This window comes from Thamnophis elegans, chromosome 3 (genome assembly GCF_009769535.1).
Source record: "Thamnophis elegans isolate rThaEle1 chromosome 3, rThaEle1.pri, whole genome shotgun sequence".
Taxonomy (NCBI): domain Eukaryota; kingdom Metazoa; phylum Chordata; class Lepidosauria; order Squamata; family Colubridae; genus Thamnophis; species Thamnophis elegans.
The window spans coordinates 136,180,448-136,200,648 of record NC_045543.1 but is presented as its reverse complement, the minus strand read 5'-3'; the positions used below and the strand labels follow the sequence as shown (position 1 = coordinate 136,200,648).

Below are 20,201 nucleotides of genomic sequence, written 5' to 3'. Positions count from 1 at the left end.
TCCTGCTACATTATTTTCTGGCAAAGCAGGACACAGATCTACAGATCTGAATTTTCATTGCCCCCACAATGGTAACTTTCTAATAAGGCTATATATTTATGATTATAGAAGTTCATAGACTAACTAAATCTCTGACCTTCACTTCATCTCATTTATGGGCATTCAGAATTCCAGCCATCTAAGACAAGTCAATATAACATAGTGCCTTATGTACATTCAAGAGGGCTTCCTTGGCAATTTGCAAAGCTGCTACTCACATAACATTTTGCATAGGTAACATAGCTGCAAGGAATGTTGATTCAGCCAACAACTTACTGCTGATTGCAGGGTAAAAAAAAACAAGTAAACTTGCTGATTTGAAATATTGTTTGAATGTTCTTAATTAAGAAGATTTTGGCTTGACACCCGTGGCATACAAATTATTTGAAATGGAATGGAACATTTCCCTAAAAAATTAATTATTCAATAGATGTCTAGTAGTTATTTTGAATACTGTTCACTAGGATGCTGTTCATTACAACATGGAAACATTTCACGGAGACACAGACTATTTTTAACAAGGATGTACATCCAAAGTTATCTTAATGAAGGACTTTCAAAACAGATTTTCAGATCAACAAGTATTTGGCTATTCAATAGCCAATTGCTGGCCTAATCAAAGCTTCTATAAACTACAAAGAGTTTTGCAAAATCAAGAGTTTCATATGGCTACGGATAATCAGGGAAGCTCAAAGGGATGCAAACGATAAGCCATCTCCCCACATGTTACGATCTAGTATAGAATGAGAGTTGGAAGGTCTTCAAGTCCAACCCCCTGCTTAGACAGGAAACCCTACATCCCTTCAGATAAATGGCTATCCAACATCTTCTTAAAAACTCCCACTGTTGGAGCATTCACAACTTCTGGAGGAAAGTTGTTCCACTGATTAATTGTTCTCACTGTCAGGAAATTTCTCCTTAGTTCTAGGATGCTTCTCTCCTTGATTAGTTTCCACCCATTGCTTCTTGTCCTACCCTCAGATGCCTTGGAGAATAGCTTGACTCCCTCTTCTTTGTGTCAACCCCTGAGATATTAGAATACTGCTATCATGTCTCCCCTAGTCCTTCTTTTCATTAAACTAAACATACCCAGTTCCTGCAACTGTTCTTCATAAGAGCTGAGGTGGCGCAGTGGTTAAATGCAGCACTGCAGGCTACTTCAGCTGACTGCAGTTCTGCAGTTCGGCTGTTCAAATCTCACCGGCTCAGGGTTGACTCAGCCTTCCATCCTTCCGAGGCGGGTAAAATGAGGACCCGGATTGTTGTTGGGGGCAATATGCTGACTCTGTAAACCGCTTAGAGAGGGCTGAAAGCCCTATGAAGCGGTATATAAGTCGAACTGCTATTGCTATTGCTATATGTTTTAGCCTTCAGTGCCCTAATCATCTTTGTTGCTCTTCTCTGCACTCTTTCTAGAGTCTCAACATCTTTTTTACACCATGGCGACCAAAGTAGAAGCAGTATTCCAAGTGTGGTCTTACCAAGGCATTATAAAGTGGTATTAACACTTCATGTGTTCTTGATTCTATTCCTGTTTATGCAGCCTAGAACTGTGTTGGCTTTTTTTGGCAGCTGTTGTACACTGCTGGCTCATATTTATATGGTTGTCCACTAGGACTCCAAGATCCCTCTCACAGTTACTACTATTGAGCAAGGTTCCATATTCTGTATACTGTCCCTGTGCATGTTGTTTTTCTTGCCTAAATATAGAACCATATTTTTTCACCATTGTATTTCATCTTGTTTGATAGCACCCAATGTTCAAGTTGGTCAAGATCCTTCTGTATCTTAACCCTGTCTTCTGGAGGGTTGGCTGTTCCTGCCAGTTTGGTGTCATTTGCAACTTATATATAGTGCAAATCATATAGTGGCCAATATGATCTTTTGAATTCCAAATTACTATAAGGTTTCCTTGCATAGACTATCCTTAGTTCAATGAGGCTTCCACTGAATAAAATGCCTGGAGAATGTTGTGTAAAATAGCAACTAGAAATTATAAAATGACAAAAATTTCAGATAATTTAGCAGAAGTAAAATGCATTTGAGGATGTAACATTTCTATTTTATATTGTAAGCGTCCTAATGGAAATTTAATTTTAATTAAGCCTGATCCAATATAGCAAACCATGAAGGAAAATCTCCTCTGGTTTTCAAAAAAATAATATAATGTAATAATTGCTAACTTTGTTTGAACAGGCTATCATTACACCATTCCCTGACTAATGGGAATTTAGAATTTTCAAACTATGGGATACATTGGGAGAAATGAGTAGCTGAAGGTTGCATAAAACCATTCATAAAAATACAACATTAGTACCCAGCCAATAGCTGATTAAATCAGATGGGTTTGTTTTTCAACACATGAAATGAGAAAGGGATGCTTAATGTTGTCATTATGTCCCTTTGTATATTAGGGGCATGAATCAGAAATAGTATCATGAAATCCAGATGCTGACAGTCAGGATATTATTTGATAGCTAAGAATTTTCTGTAACAAAGGCAGAGTAAATGAAGCTTCTTGATTGTTGTTATAATTCTGTCTTGTTAGTGATAGAAACTGAGGACTTCTAGGTTTGTTTCTCAGGATTCCCCCTGTCCCTAAATGTAAAAAATGTTTGAAATCAAATAAGGGGAGAAAAAAAACCCAGCTATTTACAAAGAATGATGGACAGGCTCATGAAAATAATTCTATGTAAAAAGGCATTGCAGTCTATGGAGATTCTCAATCATCCAGGTCCTCAATGTTCCAAAGGTGCTTTTCCAAAAGGCAACTGGATTTTCCTGGCGTTTTCCTTGGAAATGTTTCTCTTCTCAACTGAAGAAGCTTCTTCAGGGCTAACTGAATGGTAGGAAATGGTTTCCTCATTATTTAGATACAACTGAAGAAGTTTCTTCAGTTGAGAAGCGAAACATTTCCAAGGAAAACGCCAGGAAAGTCCAGTTGCCTTTTGGAAAAGCACCTTTGGGATATCACATGAAAAAATATAACAGACTATGGGAAGCTGTGGTTCTATGTGTGAAAACAGAGAGAGAAAGCTTTTTAAGAGAGTTGATCTAAGGCCGTGATGACAAACATGGCACGGGTGCCACAGGTGGCACGCAGAGCCATATTTGCTGGCACGCCAGCCATCAGCTCCAGGGCGCATGTGCGTGCTGGTCACCTGACTTACGGCTTTCTGGAGGGCTGGGAGAGGCCATTTTCACCCTCTGCAGGCTTCTGGAAAGCCTCCGGCATCCCCCCCCATGTGTGTGTGTGTGTGTGTGTGTGTGTGTGTGTAGGTATTACTTGTTGCTGTTAGTTGAGAAGTCATATCTGATCCATTGTGACCCCATGGATAACATCCTTCCAGGCCTTCCTGTCCTCTACCATCCTCTGAAGTCCATTTAAGCTCACGCCGACTGCTTCGGTGACTCCATCCAGCCACCTCATTCTCTGTCGTCCCCTTCTTCCTTTGCCCTCAATCTTTCCCAGCTCTTCTCCAGTGAGTCCATCCTTCTCATTAGGTGGCCAAAGTATTAGAGTTTCCTTTTCAGGATCTGGCCTTCTAAAGTGCAGTCAGGGTTGATCTCCTCTAGGACTGACCAGTTTGATCACCTTGCAGTCCAAGGGACTTCTCTAGCACCATAGGTCAAAGGCCTCCATTCTTTGGTGCTCAGCCTTTCTTATGGTCCAACTTTCACAGCCACACATTGCAACTTTTGCTAGAGTAGTATTAACATGAATTGGGTGGCTTCATAGAGGTCCAGTCTACTAAAGCTATTTGTCCTAAAGTTTACATGTAGTCTCTGAGTTCAGAGGTAGCACATTTCCAAATGTCACCTACAAGAGAACAAAGGATAAGAAGGCTTGGTTCAAAATATTGGGCTTCAGTGGGCCTTTTCCAGTGGTGGGTTGCATATTTTTTTACCACCAGTTCACCATGTGGGCACACAGACACCTTCTGCACATGTGCCTGACCTTCTGTGCATGCACGTTGCTCACATGTATACCTTCCGTGCATGCCCTTGGCCACAAAAACATGCCTAAATAGGACAGCATAGAGCCAGGACAGCTGTGATTCCTGCTACCGGTTCAGGTGATCTGGTTCGAACCAACTGAATACCACTTCTGGCCTTTACCTAATCCATCAGGGTTATTTTGTTATTCTTATGTATTAGCTAACTTCTAGATTTAAACTTCTACAATCTGTTCAATTGGAGCCATGCAAGTTTTCAGACAAAAATTGGCTGAAGTGGGAGTCTATCCCCAAAGGAGACAATTAAAATAAGTCCTCTTCTGATCCACTTATCATTGCTAAATTGTCTTTGCAAAAACTAATATAAGAAAGCACGGAAGCTGTTTCCGGAGACCATACAATTTAGTATGCAGTCTCTTTCAGTGATTTCATTGACATAAACAGAGGGAGAGAGATCATCAAACCAGACTTGATATATCAATTATTGCTGAAAGGATAGCAATCATAATTTTGAATCAAGTATGCTACACAATACATTAATTTAACATATTTTGTGCCAGATTGTGAGCAGAGCATTAAAGCAGGCAATCAAATGAGTCGGCAGATAGGAGGCCCATTATGCCATAAACACCAGTGGGCAGGAAAATAAAAGTCCATCACTCCTCTTATCCCATCTTCAAGGACATAATGGTGATAATGATGTCTGATGAGCTCCACCAACTCCTAACCTAATGGATTTTAGTGCAGTAGGAAATGGCTGGTGGCACACTCAGCGTGGCTTTGATATTTTCCAGCTTTCTGTGTTACTTTCCCTTAAACCTTGCAAATCTCCCTCTGTTTTCTAAAGCCTTAGTGAAAGATAAGACAGTTCCTTCCTGCAGCCTTGGATTTTAAAGGACCTGGCTTTTTAAAAAGAGGGTGTGTTTGGAAACAATTTATGTAAAAAATGCATACATTTGCATTTGCTTTTCTTTCAGCAGATGGAGAGGAACAGACTGGTCTGCCTTTCCATGTCATTTTTTCAGGCTGGGTCATGTCTGTTCTGACCCAGCCTTAGAAGAACCAAGAAACAGACTCCTTGTCCTGAAAAACTCTTCTTTATCTACCTACTGTGAATTCATGGCATTCACACATCTAAAAGTCCAGGCAATAATACCTCAAAGGGTTAACTGCAGTAACAGACCTTATCAGTTCCTTGGGATACTTGCCAGTCTGGGAGCTTCCAGCTGCAAAGCTGTAAATTAAGTTCTGGCAAGCAGTCTCTGAGATAAGCAAATCTTCCGAAAGAAATACGAACAGTTGTCTGCTACGACCACCACTCCCTTTTTCTTCTATTTATTCCCCAGCCAAGGAGGGGTCATTCAGTGTCCATATCTGCCTTTCTTCTTGAGTTGACTCCTTGTCCTAAGTTGTTCTTCTCTCCTAACAGCTCTGCGCATATGCGCATCTGGAACAGGCCCCAGATGTTCTTCCTCCCCACTCCGAAGGCAGCTGGGAAATGTTGGATAGCCCTGGTTCTGTCTCTGCTTCTGATGCAGAGCATCCAACAGAGCCTTCCCCAGACTCCAGGACTGGCCCAGGTTCCTCCCCAACCTCTTCACCATCCGAGTCTGCCACTAGCAGCTGGCGGGCCACAACAATGTCATTTTGGGTTTCTTGGGAATGGCACGAACCACAATTGACTGTATGTTCCAAATGAGGGGTTTCCATGCAAATAGTTAGCCATGATTGAGGCTGTCATCTTATCTATTTTACTTAACATCAGTTGATTAGAACAGAAGACGCTGTTTAAAATAAAAGAAATGTCAAGAGCTGCAAATATCACTGCTGGGAAAAAGAAACCTGAAGAATTATGTGAAGGTTAAGAGTTCCATGGGAAGAACTATTTTCCTAATAAATTTTAACCCTTTCTTATATTGCAAACAGGTCAATCCCCCCCTTTCTCTCTCCATCAATTTTTTCCTTGCACTTTATTCCCCATTCTGCATTTTTTTCTTTGTTGCTGATAAGAGGAAGAAGTGAAATACATGTACATGGAAGATTTGGTTTATAAGAGAGAGAATTGTTGAAAATAAAAGAAAAAAGAGTAATATTTGCAGATGGAGCAAATTAGGGGGCTGGAGGTTAAAACATCCAAAAAAAATATACCTAGTCTAGTGAAAAGAAGGACATGATACCAGTGTTCCAGTGGTGGGATTCAAATTTTTTTACTACCGGTTCTGTAGGTGTAGCTTGGTGGGTGTGGCAGAGGAAGGATATTGTAAAATCTCTATTCCCTGCCCCCATCCAGAGGAAGGTTACTGCAAAATCCCCATTTCCTCCCAATCAGCTGGGACTCGGGAAGCAGAGAATAGATGGGGGCGGAGCCAGTCAGAGGTGGTATTTATTGGTTCTCTGAACTACTCAAAATTTCTGCTACCGGAACTGGTCAAAACCTGCCGAATACCGTTTCTACGGTGTTCCAATATTTGAGGGGCACCTACTGTTGCAGAAAATCAAGAGATAGGACTGCGAGATCAAGATAAGCTTTATTTTGGCCAAAAGGTCCAGACAGAGATAATAATTTCTAACATCTGGACAAAAACCTATAGAAAAGACAGTTTCTTATATATCTTCCAAAGAGCAACATATATGGAAATGCTTAACTTCATTTCTTATTGGTTACCTTGAGGAAAGAGCCTTATAAGTAGATAGGGTCTTACTTCTACTTTTGTCTTGGGTCATAGGTATTGAGTATGTGTCTCTAAGCAACCTTTAGCTGACCCTTGTGGTCTTATGAGAACTATCGAACTCTGCGGTTAGGCACTCACTTCCTGTTCTTTTGCAAGCTGCAACTCTGCCTATATGGCCTTTTAATACAGAAGTAAAGGGTCCCCAAGAGGCTGTCCAGCCTGACCCAGTAGGTTTCACACTTAAAGTCCAAATCTCACTTTACGTCCTACTTTACTACCAAGATGAGGGGTCAAACTATTTTCCAAAGCACCAAAAGGAACAAGAAACAATAGATGGAAACTAAGGAGAGAAGCAACCTAGAACTAAGGAGAAATTTCTTAACGGTCAGAGCAATCAACCAATGGAATAGCTTGCCTTCAGAAGTTGTGAGTGGTCCACAGTGGTGGGTTTCAAAAAATTTTGGAACCTCTTCTGTAGGTGTGGCCTGCTTTCCGGGTCCACTGGTGGAACCTCTTCTAACCGGTTCGGTAGATTTGACGAACCGGTTCTACCGAACTGGTGCGAACCGGTAGGAACCCACTTCTGGTAGTCCATCATTGGAGCCTTTCAGAAAGAGACTAGACAACCATTTGAAATGGTATCCTTCTTGAGCAGGGGGTTGAAGGATTAGAAGACTTCTATGGTCCCTTCCAACTCGGTTATTCTATGTTCTATTCTATGTTTTATGTTCTACAAACAGATTACCACTTTGTTTAGATGGGGAGAAGATCCATGTTTAGTCCGTGGCAACAAGGTAGACGTACTCTGGTGATGCCTACAGGCAGTGGTGGGATTTAAATAATTTAACAACCGGTTCTCTGCCCTAATGATTTCTTCCAACCACCAGTTCACCAAACTGCTCAGAAACTTAACAACTGCTTCTCCTGAAGTGGTACAAACTGACTGAATCTCACCACCACTGCCATCAGGACTAACCCATTTTATTGGAGTTGCTGTTCATGAAAGTTCATTTCCCAATAAAGTGGTGTCAGTTTGGAAGGTACTAGCAAATTCCATTATGTGTTTTATGGGTAGTTAATTTTAATTGATGCTTATTATTCCCCCCTCCCCTATTCTCCCTTCATTGACATGATAGAGAAGCTGGATATTCTACAAAGGTTTTTTTTAATGACTAGTCTTTCTTTTGTAATGGGAGTTCATTGAGGCCAGCTTTTTTCAAGTAAATAGGGACAGATTTTCCTGTAGCAGTGCAAGACCATTGTAATTTTTGGTAGGTTTTTGCTGTTTTTCTCTGATGTATCCAACCATATTTTTTTTTCTCTTGTTAGGATTCTGTTCTAAACCTCAGTCTGTTTCTTTTCTTTTGTTTTCTGGAGCAGAATTCATGTGGCCTTGGCAGGCAGTAAATTGTATCTGTTTTTATATGTAGCTTCTTTACAAAAATAGTAATAATAAACAAAACAAAAGAGGTAAGAGGAATAAAATATGAAAGTGGAGCGGTATGTTGTTGACTTCCTATAGATCAAGCGAGTTGGATATTTCTCATAAATTCTAATCTTTTATATCTTCATGCCACAGATATATTTCTACAGCATAAAACACCTTGTTGTTTTTTTTTTTAAAGAAAATGAGTCTCATAAACCAGCTATGCGGTATCTTCATCACATTTCAGGAACCCATGCTGTGTCAATGTACATAATGATTGTGATCAAAATAATTTTGGGATGTGGGAATGATTATGTCTGTTTGCGTTTGAATGCAGATTTATCTAATTTAATATTTTCAAATCAATACAAGAATGGAAACTGGGTTGTTCAGATTTCAGAGTCTATTTACCACTAATATAAAAAGAGTATTACGGAAAAGTGTATCAAAGAATGAATATATTCCTAAAAATGAAGTAAAGAAAATAGTTTGTACACATTTGTCAAGGGTGGCTCAGTGGTTAAGACACTGAGCTTGTTGATCAGAAAGGTTGGAAGTTTGACGGTTCAAATCCCTGGCATCACCTAATGGAGTGAGCTCCCGTTACTTGTCCCAGCTTCTGCCAACCTAGCAATTCGAAAGCATGTAAAAATGCAAGTAGAAAAATAGGAACCACCTTTGGTGGGAAGGTAACAGCATTTCATGTGCCTTTGGCATTTAGTCATGCCGGCCACATGACCACGGAGACGTCTTCAGACAGTGCTGGCTCTTCTGCTTTGAAATGGAGATGAGCACCACCCCCTACAGTTGGGAGCAACTAGCACATATGTGCAAGGGGAACCTTTACCTTTATATATTAGTCAAAATAGAAAAAAACATTTCAGAAATGGGCTTCAAAATACATAGAGATGTTACTGCAAACATTGAAAAAAGTTTTTTGCATAGACAATCTGGCTTTAATATTTGCAAAAATGAGAAAATAAGAATAATTGTGTGATATTTGTGAAAATGAGAAACTGAAAGGCAATAAAATTAAGAGATTTGCCTAACTTTGGACAAAGCACAGGATATGTATTTAAGATTTGATCCATGGATCAATAAATATATGAAGAACATTGCAGAACCATGCAGGAAAATTCCACAGGGCTCCACTTGCTACCATCAAAGTACAATAACACCCTGCTCTATAATTCTTTCTGGCATATTCTGAACAAAATATTCTGCAAATCTTAGAGAGCTCCTGCAAGAATGGAAGTTCCAGATCATATTGACAAGGCAGTATGAAAACTTTGCACAAATGATTGATGATACATGAATAAATGTGGTTGCTAGTTTTAGACAGAAGAGACTGGCTTGTTTCCACAACAAGGCGAATCATATAATCCTCTCCCATCTCCAATCACTCACATCTGTATATATGGTCACTTTTCTACTACCTTGTAACTTGCATGCTCTCTACTGTACCTTCAGGATTTGAGATAGAGGATTCTGAAATATTTATTTATCAATAAATTAAATTTATATGATGCCCATCTCAGTATCAAGTGATTCTGGGTCTTCCTTCCTTCCTTCCTTCCTTCCTTCCTTCCTTCCTTCCTTCCTTCCTTCCTTCCTTCCTTCCTCTTTCTTCCCTTCCCCTTCTTCTTCTCCTTCTCCTTCTGTCTAGATCAAACTTTAAACTACCAGAATGAAGTCACCTTCTTGGCTTTATCATTGGCCGCCAACAATAAGTCATTGGTACATGTTTCTGGTAGTAGCCAACATACCGGAACATTCACATAGCATGAATTAAGATCCTCCACTTGAGGATATTGATTTTACATTTAGGCACTCCAATTCTCAACCTATTCAGGGTCCTCCAGATACTATAAGGGAGGTCAGATCCTTCAGCCCTATCCTTTTTTAATGTTGTTCTTTGCTCAATGGTTTCCTTCCTCCATCTTTTAATTTGATTTTCTTCTTGTGTACCTTCAAGAATGTTTGTTCTTGTGATAAAGTTTTGCCTAGATCTGAGTCAGCATATGTCCATTCAGAGAATGTTGAAGATCATTCTCTTGCTTAGCTCTCTTATTATCTGCTGTTACTTCTCTCCTGATCTTAGGTGGGGAAATGCCAGTAAGAGGGTATATTTTTTCAATTGGTGTAGGTTTGAGGCATCCTATCACTAAGCATACTGCTTCATTGGCAGCCACGTCACCTTGTTTTATTTCCAATTACAGGACTTTGTTTTTAAAAAAGCCGGTAGGACAAGGAACCATCTAGTGCCAACGCAAGTGAACATCCATTGCTATCCCATTGCCTCTAGGGCAGGAGTCCCCAAACCTGGCAAGTTTAAGACTTGTGAACTTCCTAGAATTCTCCAGCCAGCTGGAGAAACAACTTTTAGCTTTCTTCTAATTTCTCATCTTATAAATCGCAGGATATTAATTTGCCAAGGGGGAAAAAGCACAAATATGCACATGAATTTCCATGCACATTTCTTCTCAAGTATACCTTTTTGTCCATACTTAGCTCAGAGTATAACCCAATTTTCTCGTAGAATAGAAAAATACATTTTTGTCTGAATAATTCTCTAACAAAAGCATTAAGGGTATGTGCTACAGTAAAGTATAGATTTGGGACTTTTATGTGAACTAAGTACTGTACGGTGCTTAAAAAAAGACTGCAAGCAGCAGATTTCAGCAACATTTTGGTCTCTAAGACATTCAGCAAGAGTATGGAGACCCAGGTGTAGTCCTCTCCTAACCTCATATGCTGGTTGTGTGTCTTTAAACCAGCCTTTCAACTCTAGATTGGGTAGTTGAAAAACATCTGTCAATTCACACTGGACCAAGATGATATGTCCGCCCGGAGCCATTTTGTTTTGCTATGTCTTATCTTCACTGTAAACTTTGCATCAGGACAATGAGATGTTTTGGGATTTTCATTTTCCTAAGGACCTTCCACAACTTTGCATGGTCTATGCACTCAAAGGCTTTTTGTTAATCATCAGTCACCAGTTGACTTGTTTTTGTTGGTTTTCTCAATTATCCAGCATGTAACACCTATAATGTCTCTTGTTTTTCAGGTTTTTCTAAAACCATATTAAACATCTGGTATTGCTCTTTTCCTATGGGGTTCTTACATGTTTAGCATGTGGAAATTAAGAACATTGTGCTGCTTTGCAAACTCTGTTAAGTCTCTTTTTTTTTAAGTAATGCTATATAGATTGATCTCTTCTGCTCTGTGTTGTTTTCCACATTTGTAAACCTAGTTTTGATAAAAACGTAACTGTTTCTTCTTCTATTTCTTGCCATATTTCTGTGGATATTTTATTTCCATAGCTTTATGACTTGGTAGCTGCTGGAGAGCTAAGCTACCTTCATCTGTCTGCTATTTCTGATAATGATGAAATATCTTCAAAGTTATAAGATGTTAACATATGTCACTTGTACCAAATTCCAGTATTTTCCTTCCACCTTTGTTTATTCTTCTTGGAATCATTTATTCTCTGTCCATTTGGCATGTTTCAACATAGTACTTTGGCAGAAAATAAATCATTTCTTTATATCTATTTGCTGTGACTTACAGTACAAATACATTTTTCCTTACTATTTCCAACTTTTTCATAAGTATCTCTAGCCATAAGTAGTAATTCTCCCTTTACAACTACAGATATTCATGTATGTATGTATGTATACACACACACATGTATGTATGTATGTATATGTATATATGTTGTATTTGTGCTGATAAATTAATAAAGGGAGACTAGTATAGATCTATTTCAAGCTATTTAGCTCTCATCAGCTAGCCATACCCTTACTGGGATTGGAACCTGTGCTATATTGCATCTTAGGCAGATGTGTTAACCATTAAGCCACAGAGTTCCTCTCCTTATCAGCTGAGCCAGGGAGAAAGGTATATATTTAAAGTCACAACCCCTGGTATGCCCAAATATGGGAGGAAGTTCACTGCTTCCATTCTCTGTCCATCGGCTCATCATAAGAGACCATGCAGACAGAAACCCAATATTTTTACTGTTGCCTTTGTTACATTTGTGTTGTATTTGTGCTGATAAATAAATAAAGCCATATATTCCCAGTAAGGGTATGGCTAGCTGATGAGAGCTAAATAGCTTGAAATAAATCTATACTAGTTATACTAGTCTCCCTTTATTTATTTATCAGCACAAATGCAAATATATAATATTTATATATATATATATATATATATATATATATATATATATATATATATATATATATATATATATTCCTCCCTCCCTCCTTCCCTCCCTCCCTCCTTCCTACCTTCTTTCCTTCCTTCCTTCCTTCCTTCCTTCCTTCCTTTCTTTCTGCATAACAACATCAGCAACTATGTCTTTAATCCAGCTATACCTACCACAAATGCCATTAGTACTCCAAAGTAATCCTCAATTCTTCCTCAGTAGGATGCTTATTGCATATTTGTGTGATTTTGATAAAAAAATAAAAAGTGAATGGTTTAGTATTGTCATTTCTTACATATCATGAGATTATGGCCTTTCCATTGTCACTAAAGTGATCATCCATTTCCAGTATCTTCCTATATTCCTGTTGCCTAGTATAAGTTGCTACTTGCTTTAACTGGGCAGCTGGCAAGACCTTCATGGGTAACACTCCTAAAGTATATTCTCCTGACAGTCACTGACATACCCTCCCAGGAACATGCCACTATAACTACCACCACTACCACCAAGATAAGGCAATCCTGCCATAATTACCAATATATTAAATGGCTCTATATCCAGTTCTTGCAGTTGTTTATGGTGGCAGCATAATTTATAGAAGTAATGCATGAATGCATGATAATATGAACCAATCATAGATCCTCCATGTTTGGAGATCTAGTACATTAAACTTCACAGAACCAAATGACACTATTTTATGGCTGTGGCATAAATGACTGTTCATGCTAATCACATTCAAACAATACATTTGATTTGTTTATCAGTTTAAACAGCCATCAGAACACGCAGTCAAATCAAATCAGCATTTTCATTTGAAGCACGGATGAGATTCATTCGTTTTTCTCAATTGCTCTGAATTGTCAAATCTGTTTTGATCTGAAATCACTGTCAAGTTGAGTATCAGAGCTGAATTTTCATAAAGAGGATGCATTTTTGTTACATTTGGGGGCAGAGGTTTGATAACTGAAGACCATATAATCAATCATTCTGAAATTAAAGAGAATTCACACCCTTCTTTTTGATATGGACAAATTATCTCATGAATGACCTTGTATCAGACCTCAATCATTCACTGAAGAGAGAAATTTCAATATTTGTTATAAAGAATAGAATAGAATAGAATAGAATAGAATAGAATAGTTAGAAAGGACCTTGGAGGTCTTCTAGTCCAATCCCCTGCTTAGGCAGGAAACCCTACACAACTTCAGACAAATGGTTATACAACATCTTCTTTAAAACTTTCAGTGTTGGAGCAATCACAACTTCTGGAGGCAAGTTGTTCCACTGATTAATTGTTCTCACTGTCAGGAAATTTCTCCTTAGATCTAAGTTGCTTCTCTCCTTGATTAGTTTCCACCCATTGCTTCTTGTCCTACCCTCAAGTGCTTTGGAGAATAACTTGACTCCCTCTTCTTTGTGGCAGCCCCTGAGATATTGGAACACTGCTATCATGTCTCCCCTAGTCCTTCTTTTCATTAAACTAGCCATGTCCAGTTCCTGCAACTGTTCTTCATATGTTTTAGCCTCCAGTCCCCTAATCATCTTTGTTGCTCTTCTCTGCACTCTTTCTAGAACTAATCCTGAAATAATTTTCTCGGTTGCTTCAGTGCTCAAACAAATATCTGCAATTCATGTTAACAATTCAGTTAATAAAAACAACCCACCAACATATTTCTAATGTTTCAGAGCCCCCCATTGGACAGATGCACCCTCCGCATGGAAGTGTAACCCCTCAGAAGAACAGCAATCTTCTCGTCGTTATTGTTGTGACTGTCGGGGTCATCACTATCATTGTGGTGGTGATTGTGGCTGTGATTTGTACAAGGCGTTCATCAGCACAGCAACGAAAGTAAGTCATTTGAACATCTTTGTCATTTCGCCCAAGGGCTTGAGATACTTAATATCATGTCATTGCAGGGAGGTTTCCCAATGATTTCATTTCCTGAATTGTGTCAAAGTGTTGATGGCACTACAGACAAGTAAAAACTGTCTAGCACATTTCTGTGACTTGAGAAGCAATCCAGATGGTCACTTAAATATACCACAATGATTAAGAAGTACAGTAATATAGTGAATAAATGATTAGTTCCTTCTTACTTAACTATACCGTGATGATTAAGATTGCTGGAGCCTTTTCCCATTAATGTAAATCTTGATAGTACTACAGACAAGTAAAAATAGAGTAGCACATTTCTATGATTTGGACGACAATCCAGATGGTCACTTAAATGTGATGATGATTAAGAAGTACAGCAATATATTGAATAAATGACCGTTTCCTCTTTCTCAGGATGGGAGTTCAGACTCACCTTTCCTGGAGCAGGAATTAATAGAGCTTTCATATCCCCAATAAAGCTGGCAATCGACACCCTCTGAAGTTCTTTATTTTTAAATCACCAGAGCGTTATCTAACTATTGTATTGAATTTAGCTGCATGGTTCCATTATATTTTCAGATGAAAAACACAAAGGAGCTGCAATGTGAATCCTGAAATGGTTAAAACTCAAAGAAAAGATTGAATTCCCATCTCCACAGAGAGAAAAAAAATGCAAGGGAATTGAAAGTCTTGGTTCATATAGAAGATACAGTGTGGCCTATTTTGCCAAATATCCAAAGTGCATGATAGCAATAGCAATAGCAGTTAGACTTATATACCACTTCATAGGGCTTTCAGCCCTCTCTAAGCCGTTTACAGAGTCAGCATATCGCCCCCACAATCTGGGTCCTCATTTTACCCACCTCGGAAGGATGGAAAGCTGAGTCAACCTTGAGCCGGTGAGATTTGAACCGCCGAACTGCAGATAGCAGTCAGCTGAAGTGGCCTGCAGTACTGCACTCTACCCACTGCGCCACCATTTTATACTTTTGTATAAAATGAACAAGTGGAGAATGAATGTTGGAAGATGAATGATCATTTGTCCTGCTTGAAATTTAAGATCTTTAATGAAGCAATTGAGATCCTAGACCTGTGATGACAAAACTATGGCACATGTGCCACAGGTGGCATACTGAGCAATTTGTTAGGACACATGAGGCATTGCCCTGTCAGCTCCCGTGTGCATGCACATGCTGGCCAGCTGACTTTGGCCTTCATTTTCAGCCATTTTTCGCCCTCCGGAGGGAGAAAAACGCCCCTATGTGCAACCCAGGAGTTTCGGAACGGACTTCTGGGTTGCCCATAGGGCCATTTTTGGCCCTCCAGAGGCTTCAGAGAAACCTTCTGAAGCCTGCAGAGGGCCTCCAGGGAACGGGGACGCCGTTTTTGCCCACCCCAGGAGGGAGGACGAAAAACGGGTCCATTGCGAGCAAAAAGAGGGGGGAGGCGGGGTCACACACGCATGCACGGGGGGGAATCACATACATAGAATTATGGCTGTGGGCATGGCTGCTCATGACTCTCCTGCACTAGCCCTACTTTTGGCACACGATGGCAAAAAGGTTCGCCATCACTCTCCTAGACTAAAGACTTGACAGAATGAGAAGCAGAGATGTAGATATCTGGAGTGCTCTTGGGCAGTTTTTCCTAGTCTTGGATAATTTAAAGATACCTGTACCTCAACCCCCAGAATACCTTGGCCATTACGATCATTGCTGAGAATTAGGAATGGTGACTCCACACATCTGGAAGTTGCCCAGATGAGGAAACACTACTTTAAAATAACTCTATCCACTGTGATTTCTCACTGATAAAAGTCAATCAAATCAATACAAGTGAATATTTGTATTTCTGGATTGAATTGTGGGGTCCTTGGTGATCTCTGAGCTTGGTTGTTTTCTTGCAGATGTTTCATTACCCAATGAGATAACATGTTCAGGGCTGGGCTAGGGCTAGGCTAGCACCAAAGATGTTACTAGTTGGATAATGAAGCATCTGCAAAAAACAACAACAACAACAACCCAACAAGGCTTAGGTCTCAGGTGTCAGGTCTTCCATTGGGGCTAATGAAGGTTTGCGTATGATAGCCACATCCTTGTGTGTCTGCTAGACGTCCCTCAAAACCTTCCATTCCAAAATATTTGTGCTTTCAGTTCCTTACCATATTTTATCCCAAATGTGTTTTTTCAAATGACAACAATTCTGAAGAACTAAAGAAGCTTATTGGATGAGAAGCGAAACATCTTCAAGGAAAAACAAAGTCCAGATGCCTTTTGAAAAAGCACATTTGGGACAACCATGACCAGGATAAAAGAATCTCCATAGACACTCACAATTTCTACTTTCATGTGATTAACAGAAAGCATAAAGGTGAAGATTCCCCTCGCACATATGTGCTAGTCTTTCTCGACTCTAGGGGGAAGTGCTCATCTCTGTTTCAAAGCTGAAGAGCCAGCGCTGTCCGAAGATGTCTCCATGCTCATGTGGCCAGCATGACTAAAAGCCGAAGGCGCACACAATGCCGTTACTTTCCCACCAAAGGTGGTTCCTATTTTTCTACTTGCATTTTTACATGCTTTCAAACTGCTAGGTTGGCAGAAGCTGGGACAAGTAACAGGAGCTCACTCTGTTACACGGCACTAGGGATTTGAACCGCCGAATTCCAATCTCAACATTTTAGCCACTGAGCCACCGTGTCCCTTTAACAGCAAGCATAGTGAAGTCAAAAATATGGGTTTTGTTTTTGAATATAAAAGTATTTTCAAAGTAAAATAGACATGAGAATTTGATTGTATAAGGGTACTCTTCTTTTACCTTAGAAAACCATTAGTTTGAACCCATTAAAGTAGTAGCTAGCTTGAATAAAGTCAATCTTACAAGTGAAGGCAGAAAATTAAGCTCTTGTTAAAATGCCTTCCAGCCTACTTTTTCCTAATGGTGGCAAGCAACCATTAGTCTGGGAAAGGCTTTGAAGATGAGTGGTGAAAATGATCACCCAGGTGCTCAGAAAATATACAGTATTAGCCATTTCAGGCTCTCAGCTATTTTCCCGTTGGATAAATTTCTGCTTTCAGCTTTGTGCACAACCTCCCTGAGCTCCAGCATTGTATTTTTTAAAATATTGGCTCTAATACTGAGTTTAGATGTATGTACACTGGGTACTGGATGGCCACAGGGAAGCTGTTCAACTGTACTCTGAGACCACTAATGACAATAAGTCATAAAGCTCAAATTATATATTCTTATTACTACATTCACTACAGTGGTGGGTTCCAGATCCCACCACTGTAGTGAATGTGGTAGCATTGTCCACATGCGTCGTACTGTCCAGCGACGCCTCCACAAGCCTTCGCGATGCTCCAACTGCTCAGCCGAGTGTCACTCAGACACTGTATGCGCTGTGTGCGGAAGCGCCAAAGACTTTAAAGACAGGTAAGGAGGGCAGGTGGGCCCTCCAGAGCACAGTACCGGAATGGTACCTGGTGCTCCGGGCAGGCTCTGGTACATCTGTACTGGGGCGTACCACCTGCAACCCACCACTGATTCACTATAACTGAGGCTCCCTTTATCAAAACATGTACAAGGGAAAAGGTAAATATTTCCCCTTTTCAGTAGTGTGATGTTAATAGATTAACAGATTAACAGAGTTGGAGGGGACCTTGTAGGTCATCTAGTCCAAACCCCCATCCAAGCAGGAGACACTACACCATTTCTGACAGATGGCAGTCCAGTTTCTTCTTGAAAACTTCCAGGTATGAAGCTCCCACAACATCTGAAGGCAACTTCTGTTCCATTGGTTGATGGTTCTCACCATCAGAAAATGTCTCCTTATCTCTAAGTTGAATCTCTCCTTGGTCAATTTCCATCCATTATTCCTCGTCTGGCCTTTGGGTGCCTTGGAAAATAGCTTGACTCCTTCTCTCTGTGGCAGCCCCTCAAATATTGGAAGACTGCTATCATGTCTCCTTGGGTCCTTCTCTTCACTAGACTAGCCATGCCCAGTTCCTGCAACCATTCTTCATATGTTTTAGCCTCCAGTCCCCTAATCATCTTTGTGGCTCTTCTCTGCACTCTTTCTAGAGTCTCAGCATCTTTTTTATCGTGTGGTGACCAAAACTGGATGCAATAGATGTGGTCTTACTAAGGCTTTATGGAGAGGTATTAATACTTCACTTGATCTTGATTGTATCCCTCTGTTAATGCAATTTAGGATTGCATTGGCTTTTTTGGGGGGCTGCCACCGCATACTATTGGCTCATATGGAGTGGTGCTCATCTCTGTTTCTTAGCCAAGGGAGCCATCATTGTCCAAAGACACTTCTGTGGTCATGTGGTCAGCATGACTATATGCCAACATGCACACAACACTGCTACCTTCCCATTGAAGTGATACCTATTTGCCTACTCACATTTGCATGCTTTCAAACTGCTAGGTGGGCAGGAGCTGGGGCAAATAATGGGGACTCGCCACATCATGTGGTGCTCAAGTCTCCAACCTGGGCTGTCAGCTTTCTAGCCAACAAGCTCAATGTCTTTAACCACTGAGCCACATAACAACCCCCCCCCCTTTATGCAAAAGGAAAGGAGGATGGGAAAGCAGCATTTCGATGTAGAAATATCTTCAGCTAAATGCTATCAGGGCAAGCATATGAATCTGTATTTCTTTTGTGTCACTTTGCCATTGTTTGAGTAGAACTTTGAGCTGCAGGACTTTTTATACGATACAGTAAGCTAAATCTGGCATTTATACCTAGCCACTAAATCAAAATCCTGATGCTAATCCTTTCTGAGCCATCCTTTCTTCCTGTTATCTAAGCATTTCAAACTACAGAGATGTAAGACTGCCTTTAACACTCAGAGATGTTATAAATAAAAAGGAAAGGGGAGACTTTTATTTTTAATTATATCAGTGAATGCCAAAGAAATCCCCTTTCTTTCAAAAACTATCTGTTAACCCCTGCAAAAAATAACTCTGATCTCTTTTCGGTGTAGTCCTAGATTGCCTTGTTTGTGCTGAACAATGCACCGATTTTCCAGCTACAGTCCTTCTTGCAACTTTTATCTTGCTGTGTTTGCATTTGCATTAAACCAGTTGTGTTTCCTTTACTGGCAATGCATACCACAAATAGATCTGATGGTATTTGTATTTGTATTTTATTTGTCTTGTATGCCGCCCACTCCCGAAGGACTCCGGGCGGCTTCCAATAAACAAGGGAAGGGGATAAATAAACAAATAGACAAACAACAATTTAAAATACACAACATTCATAGTTACCGTGGGGCTGGCTATTTCAACAGCCCCGCAGCCTGCTGGAGCAGCCAGATCTCAGTGGCTTTGCGGAAGGCCGGGAGAGTAGTAAGGGTCCGGATCTCCACGGGAAGCTCGTTCGGTGCCTTTTCCTTGGTATCGTTATAGATATAGTACAGTGATGGCAGACCTTTTAGGCACAGAGTGCCCAAACTGAAGGAGTGCGCCCGCTCGTATGCATGCACTCACCCTAGAGAACCAGAAACCCAACAACCAGCTGGCTGGTGTGCATGCACACCTGGGAAACCCAGCGACCAGCTGGCCAGTGCGCATGCGCATGTCAGAAACCCAACAACCAGCTGGCTGAGCTGGGGTAATGGTGTGTGTGCCCACAGAGAGGGCTTTACGTGCCACCTCTGGCATGCGCGCCATAGGTTTGCCATCCCAGATATAGAGTATACCTATCAAGCATTTCCCTTTTGAGATGATTAACTTTATGCAAAGAATAAAAAGGGGAGTAAGGAATAGAAAGTCAAAGAAATTAAAAGCAAGAGATGAGCAAAAGAGAAGCAAATATAACTAGATCTAGTTTTGCTAGCACCATCCATAATGCAATTTTCATATCCTCCATCCTAGCACACAGTTTATTTCCATTGCATTCATATATGACATCATGCAGGATCTTTTCTTCCTCAAACTTCTTACATATCCCTTTTCAGGTATCTATTAGATTTTTTAGCCCAGGTTCAAATCCCAGCTTCCTCCCATAATTGGG

The 20,201-nt window shown here is 40.3% G+C and overlaps 1 protein-coding gene across 1 annotated transcript in view; it reads left to right on the top strand.

Annotated features, from left to right (window-relative positions):
• Positions 1-20,201, top strand: part of DCC (DCC netrin 1 receptor) — a 774,549-nt gene that overhangs the window by 673,659 nt on the left and 80,689 nt on the right. The window contains exon 23 of the mRNA XM_032213902.1: positions 13,990-14,152. Coding sequence (XP_032069793.1) covers positions 13,990-14,152 — 163 coding nt within the window. The remainder of the gene's footprint in view (positions 1-13,989; positions 14,153-20,201) is intronic.